General features: G+C 46.7%; 1 protein-coding gene across 9 annotated transcripts in view; it reads right to left on the reverse strand.

Annotated features, from left to right (window-relative positions):
- Positions 1-12,202, reverse strand: part of LOC101803756 (dual specificity testis-specific protein kinase 2) — a 43,314-nt gene that overhangs the window by 4,970 nt on the left and 26,142 nt on the right. For 6 of the 9 annotated variants that reach the window (XM_072025223.1, XM_072025220.1, XM_072025219.1 and 3 more), the window contains 7 exons: positions 11,874-11,995; positions 11,684-11,732; positions 10,518-10,667; positions 9,022-9,195; positions 8,353-8,436; positions 6,918-7,004; positions 1,056-5,398 (listed from right to left, as the gene is read on the reverse strand). In XM_072025223.1, the coding sequence (XP_071881324.1) occupies positions 5,297-5,398; positions 6,918-7,004; positions 8,353-8,436; positions 9,022-9,195; positions 10,518-10,667; positions 11,684-11,732; positions 11,874-11,995 (768 nt within the window). In that variant the 3' untranslated portion in view covers positions 1,056-5,296. Of the gene's footprint in view, positions 1-1,055; positions 5,399-6,917; positions 7,005-8,352; positions 8,437-9,021; positions 9,196-10,517; positions 10,668-11,683; positions 11,733-11,873; positions 11,996-12,202 lie in introns of those variants that run through there. The other 3 variants (XR_011803976.1, XR_011803977.1, XR_011803978.1) reach the window with 3 other exon arrangements.

Consider the following 12,202-nt stretch of genomic DNA (forward strand, 5'->3'; position numbering starts at 1 on the left):
CTGGTGCCATCTTTCCTGGGCTGGTCCTCTGTGGACTTCTCCACAGGCAGCGGCTCTTCATGTCCATCCATCAGGAGTGGGCTGCTCTGTCTTGGGACCCTTCAGGAGCGGCAGATCCCCCTAGATCACCTGTTCCTGTGTGGGCTTTCCACAGGCTGCAATGTGGAGATCTGTTCCGCTGTGGTACACCATGGGCTGCAGGGGGGGCAGCCTGCTCCACTGTGCACCTCTCCACAGGTCACAGGGAAACTTAGCTCCAGTGCCTGGAGCACCTCAGACACCTGGTGACTGGTGTCTGCTCACCCAGAGGTTTCAAAGACCTTAAAATCTTAAGACATTAGATTCAGTTTATCGTGGTCAGTGTGTTCCTAGGAATGGCCTCAGAAGAGCAGGGTTATGTGGTCCATCCAGGCTGCAGATTGTTTCTCACAAGCTGTAACCCTAAAAGATGATAGACTTCACAGGACTGGGCTTTGGAAGGAAAGGTCTCCTTCCTACCAATGACTGGTCATGTGAGAATCTAATAAAACTGAGGTCCAGTGCCTCTATAGGGTTTGTGTTGGAATGCAGCAGACTTAGAGGTCCATCGCCTCCTGGCAAAGAGCTTGAGAGACAGCTGCATCTGAAGAGTAATTAGGGCTACTGAAACAGCATAAAAGCAGCTGCATCTGGGGAAAATAAATAATTTCACTGTGGTTTGGTCCTTTTGACTTATCATGGGATGCTAAGATGGAAAAGATGAATTCAACACTCTTTGCACTATGCTTGTGCTGCTGCTGTTACTTTGTTCTCACCTAACTGAAGCAAGGGGGTGATTTAAGAAGCCAACTGACCCTACCACAAACCAAGGGCACCAAGAGGCAGTGTGCTTGAAATACCACTTTTGTATAGCTGATAATGTTTAAATGACTTTTCACTAATGGTTTACAACATCAGCTATGCTGATAGAGCATAAAGATGTTCCTTGAGTTGTGTTTGGTATCTCTTGCTTGAAAACTTGTGGCATTTCAGCAGCACACTGCAGACCCAGAATGATGAAACACGGTAGCCAGGACTGATGTGGTAAAGAACCTCTAATCTTTCTTTATTTCCAAATAGCATTGAAAAACAGACACAATGAGGGACATGGAAATGCATGGCCCATAGGGTGCAGCATTGTCTGGTCCATGTTGCCAGCATCAGCAGAGCAAATGGCCAAGAGGCAGAGGAGGCAGCTCCTGATCAGGTCCTGATCAAGTCAAGCCTTCGAGACTCTCCACCTACCATTGGTGTTGCTTCAGTTGCCTGGACAAAGAGATATGAAATTCAACTAATTACCTGGACTTTGTCAGATTGGTGTGGAGAAGCCAGGCCCTCCAGTCCAAGCAAGGGGATCACAGCTGGAGGGCATTGAGGCTGGTTTCCTGTGCTTGTTTTTCCCTCTAGTTCTGACCAGTGATGAGAAACTCTTGGTCAACTAGATGCACCAAATTCTCAGACCACCTCTGTTCTCTGCAACCTCCAAATATCAGCTTTTGTCATCCACGCAGAACCTTAAGACTCAGTTCCAGAACCTTAAGTCTCAGTTCCACTTGCCCTTGCAGCAGGAACCAAAGGTCCCTCTAGCAAAGGCCTGATATCCTTTGGTCACCTAAGACTCAGCATGTGGCTGGATGTCCCAACCGTACGACACATGGCAAGCCTAGTAGAAACACATCTCTGAGTCCACCCTTGTGACTGCTCTTAAAATGCCATGTAGGGTTTGTTTCATCAGCCATACCTATACTAGAAGATAGAGTAGGCTTGTTCCCTTATCTGAGATTGCCATGACTCAGCCCAGCTGTCCAGACCACCAGCCTCCTTCTCTCTTCACAACAATCTGCACTTCCTGATGGCCCACTGGCAATGGTTCATGGTTCACACTAATTGTCACATTATGCCCAAGCAACTGGGAACAATGCTGGTGGTTTGACCTGCAGTGAGTGATAGTTTCAACCTTTCTGACTGTTGGGACACAATATAACTGTGTGAGCAATGGCAGAACAGCACCTACATCCATGCCATCTTTAGTCACCAGCACTGATAAAACAACTAATTCCAATGAAAATGGCGTTTTTGGCATTCTCTGGCATCACCCTCATTTATGGCCAGCTCAAAAGTATTGGTGCTTATTGCAGCTCATGCTGTCCTCTGTGCAGAAAATAACATTCCAATGGATCTGTAATACTTGTAGGTTTCTTACCTCCAAGCAGATAAATAAAACCAAAAGAACTCCCTTCATACTAGTGTTACCGAAGTACACACAAATCAAACAGCAAATTGTGAAACTGGGACAAGAAGCAAGTTTGGTCTGGCCTCAGTCTCTTCCTTTAGCCCTTTTGCATATATCAAGGGCAAAGGAAGGGCTAAGCTCCTTTGAAATCTTAAATGGATGACCCTATGGAATACAAAGAGGAATATCCATACAAGTAGGGGATGAAATCACAACCTCCTATATGGTGGTCTTAGGTAAACAGCTTAATGAAATTGGAAAGCATGTGAGTGGGACTCCGGGCAGAGGGTTAGATGGACCAGTGCACAATAGACGACCTGGCGATTATGTGTTTGTATAGTCTCTTGCAGAGAAGACCTTGGAACCTCAATGGGAAGGACTCTTCCAGGTCACAGGGATCAGAATCAAGCAGCAGAATGCCCGGATCCATCACATCAAAATGAAAAAGGCACCCAAGACCCCATGGAAGGTTACTCAGGTATGACCTGGAAGGTTACATTTCTCACAGTATTAATGGTATCATTGGTCAAGAAAACTGAACAGTGGATGCACAATACCTATGTGAATCTCACCCAGGCAGTGAGTGATAGTTTCAACCTTTCTGACTGTTGGGAGTCCCCAGTGCTGCCTAGAGGCAACCTAGAATTATGAATTGGACATTGACCTTTGCGCACCCAAGAAAGGGAACATATTGATTTGGCAAGGATGATCATGAACATCTAGGGTGGAGATATAAACTAATCCCATGCAAAAATATTAACATACACCAGATGCTTAAATGATAAAACCCCATGCATAGGTACAGGTCCACTTAGTTATTTAAGCCCAGGAACTTGACAACTGTATTATGGCAGAATATGTAGGAACTTCTAATCTTACTAAAATTAGAGATTATGGTGTAGGTGTCATAATATGTGCTGATAAAAAGGATACAAACTCAGGATCTCACAGCCTCAAGTCTCTCATGCAAATTTGCAAGCTACAAAAAGGATTCTATTGGCTATGTGGAGATGGGTGTGCTAGAAAACAAGCTTATCCTTAAATTGGAAGGGTCATTGTATCAGGGGCTATCTTAGGTCTTGAGGGGTATATTTACTGAACCACCTCCAGGAATAGCCTAGACCTGATGGAGAGAAACACATACTGTTTTGAATAACCCCCTCGTGATGAGACCCACGGGATTCCATAGTTTTGGAAGATGATTGATTCCATCCCTGGATTCCATTCCATTCTACTTCTCAAGGCTTTGCTCCTTGCTGCTGGCAGTATGAAGCTGGGAGGAAGATTTCTGATGAGTAGTTTTACTGTTGAGCAGGAGGTTTCTTCTGCACAGATGTCAACAGCATGATGGCAGCTCTGGGGAATGAGAAGTTCTCTGGAGGTGTGGTTGAGACAATAATTCTGGTGCCATTCAGTGCATTTTATGTCAGGTCCTGATCATAAGGAAATCCCTACGGAAAATGCACCACTCCTCCACAACATCTCTGTCCTGGCGCACTACTGACACTCCCTTGTACAAGCACCACAACACAGAGATGTTGGGCCATATGTGACGCCAAATTCTACTTCAAGAGCTTGAGATAAGACCCACATGTAGGTCTATAGCACTATGTGAGAGCACATCATTCCTCCCACAAGGCTGAAAGCTCCATTGGGTTATACACTATACAATTACTTTTTCATGGACAAACGAAGGATCCTTGCTCCAAGAGATTACAGTCTACAAGAAGAGAGCCACTGCTCCACCACTATACAGGCAATATGCCTATTTACATTCACAAAAATTTTGGTCTGAGTAGAACCTGTCTTTCATGATGATGGTGCAGCCATCAGATGATCTAGAGACACGAACTTGTCTGCTCAACTCTTTCTCTTAATTTGCAGTGCCAGACCATTTCTTGACATCATTCTTTCCATCTCTCTTTTGGATCTACAGACCTAGAAATCGTCCTCCAGCCCACTGAAGAAAACACAGAAGAAAGTATCAGAAGAAAATCCTTTAATGGCTGCATGAGCCCTGGGAGTCTAGGTTAGAACCTAGGTTAGAACCACAAGGGTGTCTAGCCGCTGGAGAGGCAATGGGATGCTCAACCAGGCAGAGGAATAGGTGACATACTGCATAATGCCAGACCCAATTCCCCCTGCTTTGGCCTCACAAGCTCTTGGCACTGTGCTTGTCGCCATGTATTTGCAGCAGGATGAGAGGTGGGGAGACAGACTCCCGAACACAGACTCCCATCTCTGAACCCAGACTGAGGACAGTGGGGAGAAATCCATACTGGTACAATACTGGGACAACTCTGACATGGCATGTGCCTGACAAAGCTTTTATGATAGGAGATATTAATCGGTTAATTCATATCTTGAGAAGGCACACCCTGCCCATTGCCTCAGCCTGGTGCAGTTCAGCACCCTGTGGATAGTCCCAGCACTCCAAAACTTTGCCTGATACTGATGAGTCCTGCGTACAATGTCAAGGAACCTAGTCAGAGATTTAGAATGTACCTGTCCTTGCAAGGCTACCAGAAGGGTGTTGTAAGGCTTTGGAATATAAGGCAACCCTGAGGCTCACTGAGTGTGCCGAAGCCCCATTCCTTCACACCATAAGGACCACAGCCTCCTTAGAGGATATTCCCCAAGGCCAGAGGGGGTATGGAAGGGGAAGACCCTGAGTCCAGGGGGCACATGGAGGCAGGAGAGAACTACATTTCTGTTGGGTATTTGGAAAGCATCTGCAAGGGAGTTCAGGTCCCTGACCTGTCCCTCCAGGATCATGTGCTTTTAACAAGCAAACGAACAAAGGCTGCTTGAGTCTGAATTATATCTGTTAAAAACCTACCTAAGAAATATATACCCTTGTTAAATCCCTTCTCCATTTTTAACCACTTTTTCCAACCCAGAAATTAGAGACAGAGACTATAATTAAATACCAGCACGTCACTTGGCTGTTCTCTTTCCCACCTTCCTTCTTCACTCCTGACCCTCCAAGACAGTTGATTTACAGTTCATGCAATACTCCACCAGGCCTCACAGGAGGCCCACAGCTCAGCCCAAACGCTGATTTTCCCTCCTAGGCTCCAGGCTCTCTGCAACATCCTCCAACTCATCCAGGATTTCGGAGAAAGATGGCCTCTTAAACGCTTCCACCTGGAACAAGAAGGGAGAGGCTGAAGATGACACCCTGGACAGGAAGTGGGTGCTGTGCAGCAGCTCTCCTGGGTTCCCCATGTCTGAGCAATGACATTCATCCATCAACAGCGCTGGCCTGGGCCATGCAGCTGCCAGAAGAGCTTTTTCTGGCATTACTGCACAGTGATCCAGGCACAGACTGCTGCAAATGAGCAGCCATAAGACTGATCCCAAGGCACAGTACAGCACAAGCAAAGACAGCAAGATGATGAAGTCATGGTGTGTCAGGCCAGGTTTCAACAGGGTGCAGGAACTGTTCATCCCAAAGCCAACCTGAACAGTGCAGGGCCAGGGGTTGTGCAGGGGAAAGACTGGAGGTAGGTGTCAGGAGGAAGATGTCTCATTCCCTGGGCTTTTTCATAATAGTCAGAATCTGCTTTGTCTCCCTGACACAGGTCATTGTCAGTGGGCTGTGATCCCCAGTCCTCCTGGTGCCATTGGCGTGTCCTCAGAGTTGGGTTTTGTCCCTTTTCCTTTTGAAGGACAGAGAAGTCCAGGTCCCCCTCCTTCTCTTACAGGAGAGAGTATACCTCACACCCTGTTTGGAGAACCCACAGTTTTTTCCACAAATGCAAGGGCTGCCAAGGAGCACAGCCTGGGGCACTTGGGCACCTCCAGCCCAGGCCCCCACTGTGCCATCCTGAGGCTGCTCTTGTGCCTGGCCCTGGGGAAGCCAACCTGGGGAGCCACACTAGAACCTGCCCAAACCTGCACATTGCACAAAAGCAAAGAACAGCCCCAAGAGCCATTTCTGGCACAAGCCCATTACAAATCAATTTGCATTAGGAAACTGTCTGTCAGAGGTACAATATCTGAACACATACAAACCAAAGCAAATTGTTCATGTGAATTACTCCTCTGATCCAGGGCGAGTTATTCACATGTCCCTGGGACTCGTGCTAGAATTATTTCCATTTCCTGCCTTGAGTAACAAATTGAGTTGCATTGTGATCACCTAGTTTCTCCTGATTGTTTTTTTTTTTTTTTCCTTCCTTTCAAAGTTAAACTTGAATCCTCTCTTTCTACTTTGAATCCTGAGGCAGCACAGGGAGGTCCCCCAGCTTTCACCTTTACTTTTTATGTCGAAGCAACAAAGGTTGGAAAAATGTGCTCTGATGATATCTGCAATGCTAGTAATGGTGAGGCGGTGCCTTCCAGAGAGAATCAGCTAGGTGCCTCTGCCTTCAGTCTAGCTAAGTGGGGATCAGACATCATCACCAACGTGCTTCCCACTTTGGGTTCGATATACAAGGGAACAGGCAGGACCCTGTGATGTTTTGGGCTGTAATACACAAACCGATCACTTCTCCTAAGTGTTTCTTAGGGCAAAACTATGCAATGGATGAAAGCATACTACTGCTCCAGGAAGATTAAGTGGCAGAGCCCTGTGCACTGGCACTGAAAGCATACTCTCACAGAGGTGTGATACAAACCCAAGAAAACCAAAGGGAAAAAAAAAATCTAGCAAGAATCTCACCCGACAGCAGCTAGCAGCAAGGTCCATCACCTGCCTGGGGCATTCACTGATCATCCCTTGGAAGGCAGCAACATCCAAGCCATAATCCTGTTGAGGAAGGGGTAGAGCATGGGTCAACAACCAGACAGGAAGAGGCTGAGTTGGCCATGACTACATGCAGTCACTTATGCAGCCTCCCCAGGAAAATGGGAAAAATAGGTCTCAAGCCCCTCTTTTACTCAAGATGTGTCCTATATATCCTTTGCTTATTAAGATGGGCCTTGTCTGGGTTTTACACTTTTCTTAGCTGCAAATGCCATCCTTCCACCTAAAAACCACCAGGATAAAAAGGGTTTTACAGTAAGAAGCAATGAAAAAGTAATCAATGCTTGAGCTATAAAGTCCTTTAAAGGGTCTTCACCCTTCTCAAGCTGTTAAAGCAAAAAATGTTCATAGATTAAAGCTGATTTAAAGATTAAAATGTTCATGGTTTCCATCACAGCTATTTTAACTATGACTATGCAAAGGTACCAGCTCTGCTGGGAGGGCACAGACGGTAAAAGAGACATTTAACTGGGAGAATGTTGCAACATCCTTCTGCTTGCTCTGTGCTTTCCCTGAAGTGCAATGCATCCTCCTGGAAAAGCTCAGAGTAAGGCAACAAGAACCACAAAGGTAGAAAACAGCACGTAGAGTAACCAGCACTGGGTGAGGTGCTGAGCAGCGGTTGCCAAGGAGAGAAACCGTAGATTATTTAGTCTTCCAATAGCAACTGATTGAGGGGATCCAGGCAGCTGTTTCCATACCTACAGCTTAGTCCTGTCAGACATCAGAGTCCCTGATACATAATTCTCTTTCATCTTGCAAATGGAGATGCAGTTTTAGTTACCATTCAGTCTTACAGAAACGTGGAATAATCTCTGGTCATTACAGGTTCTTTGCTTTTTGCCTGAAGACTGCTTGGAAAACAGCAATTTGCTATTTTCCTGATGGATTTTTCACCCTCGTTCTGGAAAAACCTACCCTTCTCACTTTGTGGAAAGGAATTGTTGCAAATACTGAAAAAAGGCCATATTTCTAGAGATGCCTGCTGTTTTTACATGAACTGTATATTAACCCTAATGTATCTGAAAATACAAATTCAAGGTAAAATTGTGTTCGACCTGCCACTTCAATACAGAAGCTGAAATGTCAAAGCCAAATGAATTATTGGAATTAAGATCTCTAAACAAAACTGTTGTATCTCATATTGCTGATGTAACAAAAATTTTCAAACTACAGATGATTCCACTTGTACACTGAACATTTTGTCACCAGATTTTCTCATGAAAAAAACTCTGAAGAGAAATCTGTGCATGCACATATGCATGTGTGTCAGGTCTGTAAAGTCCAGAAAGAAACCACAACCTGGTATCACATAGAAAACACTGTTAAATTTGGCTGCAAAAATCATTACCTGAGTCCTGGGAAGCACTTCGGGATCAGCTGGTATCCTGCCCAGGATTTCACAAAGGACAATACCAAAGGAAAACACATCTACCTGCAAGATGAGGAGAGGTAGGACCAGGCATACATAGAAGAAGCAAAGCATGCAAAAGGGAAGTACCGATGACTGGGTTCTTCCATTGATTCCCAAGAGCCCATCAAAGGTGTGTTGAAGATGAAGGCAGCAAATCAGTTGTTCTCAGGTGAACTTATGCTTCTGAACCCACCCAGAAACACCATAGCCTCACTTGGGGCTGAGCCTTATCTTTGGGAAACATGGACCCATACCACGCTTCAATGTGGTTGGTGCTTCTACCATAGCTCTGGCACCCACTGTAGATCCCACAACAGCTTCACTAGGCTGTAACTCTTCCAGCATATTCTTCAGAGAGGCTTCAGTGTGTTTGTCAACAGCAGTAATACATTTAACTAAGAGTTTAACTTAACAAGGCCACACATGCAACATCTAAGTTGCTATGCAGAACATTGTTGAACAAAGGTCCAGACAGCAGAGCAACATTTCCTAGGGAGGGTGGGAGGGAAAGGCTTTTCTGCTGTTGGAACATGTCTCCAGCAGACATCCCTCATTCTTTCTCAGGACTTCTGATGATGAACAAGGAGCTGATAAGTACTGCCATACCTTCTGGTCATAGGGCTCTCCCCGCAGCATCTCAGGAGCCATCCAGAAAGCAGAGCCCACCAGAGAAAGCTTCCTCTCCACATCCTTCACAGGCAGCTCCACCACCTCTCTGGCCAGCCCAAAGTCAGTCACCAGTGCCTCACGGCCCCGTGGTGTCACTCGAATGAGGCAGTTCTGAAAGGAGGCCATGGGGGGGTAAAACATGAGATGCCCAACAAGGAAAAGCCTGCACACTTCACTGTGTAGCACCTCACTGGTCCTCAGCCCCTGCCATTACTGGCTCTCCTCTCACTAGAGGCCTGCATCCTGGCAGCACATGTTGACTACATCTGAAGCCAGAAAAAGTCCTTTGAAGGAGCAGTTCCCTAGCCTGCGGCCATGGGAGACTTTTGGTTCACCATCCATCCCATGTCCAGAACTGTCAGGAGCCCTCACCATGCAACCCTGCTTGCTCATCACCACTGTGCCTCAGGCTGCCTCCTGATACAGCTTTCCAGAACTCAGTGCTGGCACTCCATCCTAACTAACCTGAACTGAGATTTGCAAAGTTACCTAATATGAACACAATGATCCACATCCTTTCATCTGAAAGAGACCAAGAAATGTGCACATCAGCTTTGTTCACTGTTCAGTCAAAGGCAGGCAGATCACAGTCACAGCCCTTCTCACTGTCCAGGGTTGTACATACCTAGCAGTGTTTTCTGGAGGAATTTCTACAAAATTATCTTACTGATTCTCAAAAACCACAGTGGCTTCAACCTGTTCAGTTCCCCAGGATTTCCTCTTGGCATCTGCTACCAAAGAGCTAGCAGAAACTATGAACATCTTCTCCAGATGGTTCTCACAGACAACGAGAAATCAAGTAAACATACATACACTTCTCTCCTGTATCTTCAGCCATCATCACAGCAGATTTCCCAGGTTTCTCCTGGAAAGCATGAACTTTTTTCAGGGCTGAACCTCCATAGTGAAACAGAAAGGACAGGCAGGAACCTTCAGCACTCACTAACTTTCCACAAGCATATCCCAAGCTCATCAGTTATCACCAAACAGAAAATTGCATCTCAACTGACTTCAGAGCACACATGCCAAGAAATCCATCATCAGAATGAAACAGACTCTTGCCCTGTCTTCCCATGTAGTTTGTGATTTCCTGGTTAGGAACTGAGCCAACCAAACAGCCTAAGATTACAAAGGCAAGCTTGGTTCCCGTACTGATGTCTTTCAAGACTGTAATGCTTGAATAGCTTCCACACTGCCGACCTTCATTAATATTTCATTTTTTCCTTAAAAAGCTGAGTCTTCTGCTTAACAAGCAATGAATGTAATGTAATTACAGGTTTTATCAATAAAACTTCCTTGCCTGCAAAGGGATTAGCATGAAGCAGAGGACCAAGAAGAAGCCTGAGTTCTCCAGGTTACAGCCCTAAGTGCCTCTGTAGGGTCCCCCAACATAGTTGCCCTTCAGGGGGGACATTCCCTTTCCAGCTGTGTACCTTGGAGTTGAGATCTCGATGGTAGATGTTCTTGCAGTGCAGATAGACCATGCCTCTGGTAATGTCAGAAGCTAAGTCCACTTTCTCCTTCCACGTCAAAGTGATGTCTTTGCTGGCCAGAAGGTCTTCCAGGCAGCCCCCATTCACGTACTGTGAACAGAGACAAAAAGCAGGCACCCACGCAGCTGGACACAGGCTCTCCTGGTGCTGAGCTCTCCCTCACCAACCCAGGAGCTCTCTACCTCGGCATGGAGATAATAAATGACACCACACACAAGGGTTCCTGTGCATGGTGTAGTGCTAATACCCCTCCTGACACAGCAAGACACTGATGGTCTCTGGGTACAGGCACTGCCCTGCTGCAGGGACTTCTGTATAAGCCAGCATGGCAATGCAACAGCAAAGTCAACCCTTGGCAAACAATTTTCCACACCTGCGCTGGGGACCTGTGCTGTGCCTTCATGACTTGTTGGCAATGGTGGGGGCCCCTTCCTGGGGTGCGATGCAACACCTTTCCTCTGCACACCACTGCTGAATGCCACTACATTATCTCCAAGTACCTGCTGCATCCAGCCACCTGCTGCCCCCTGCCCTGCCAGGCTCACCTAGCAGTCTCTTCTGTCCAGTGAGAAAATGCTCACACCAACCCCTGTACTGCTCCTCCCATTGCACCCAAGAGCACAGGGCCAAGGTGACCCTTCCACAGTCTTCACTCACATGCAGCAACCAAAAGGCCTTGCAGATGCTCAGTTAGTGCCTCAGGCTGCTAATGGTGCAGGAACAAGACACGGCCTCTCTGGTACCAGCTGAGGCTTTTCTATTAAGCCACACCATCATGTCAGAGCCACACTAAAGGTCCTGCCAGTTTGCATCTGCTCTACTCCTGTTCTCCAACCAGTGGCTCCTCCACTCTTTGGGGTGGTACTAGACCATCCTGAAACACTTTCTGGCTATCCTTCTTGAATCTCATGGTTCTGTAGTGACCGTGCCCCACTTCAGCCATGAGCAACTGGGGGGCAAAAAGAACCGTCTTACTAGTAGAGACTCACAGGCTCAAGTGTCGGAGAAGTACAGATTTGCATTATAGGATATCTGCCACCCTCCCTACCAAAGAACTACACAGTCCTTGACTGCCTATAGCATGCTTACAAGCAAGAAACTTTTACCTCCAGAATGGGGTACAGCTTGTCATCCTTCACACATATCCCAAGGTACCTAAGCAGGAGAAGAGACGAGACAAGAGAAAAACAAGCCATCAAGGTTCTGTTTATTCCCTTTCCACGGAACTGCTTTATAGACACTGACCAACTCCAGCCCCTGCCAGTGACACTAGTCATGGCCAGAGGATGCACCCACCTGACAACGTTAGGGTGGGACAGCTTCTGCAGCAGGCTGATCTCACGTACAATCACCTCTTGGTCCACGTTGTTCTTGTAGATCTTCACCACCATCACTTTACAAGCAGCAGCCTGGGTCACCTGGATCCAAGGTTGGAGCAGGACATCTGTTAGTTTACAGATGCCTTCTAGCCCCTCTGGACAACAGTATCCATTCCTAACCAAAGTCCTGAATCTCATTTCCCTGCTGCCCAGAACTTTGCACAATGATTTGCACAAGGGCAAGGTGCTGTCCCTCCCACACAAGCTCCCCACCAGTGATGTCTGACTTGGAGGCTGGAGACAACT

This window comes from Anas platyrhynchos, chromosome 18 (genome assembly GCF_047663525.1).
Source record: "Anas platyrhynchos isolate ZD024472 breed Pekin duck chromosome 18, IASCAAS_PekinDuck_T2T, whole genome shotgun sequence".
NCBI lineage: Eukaryota > Metazoa > Chordata > Aves > Anseriformes > Anatidae > Anas > Anas platyrhynchos.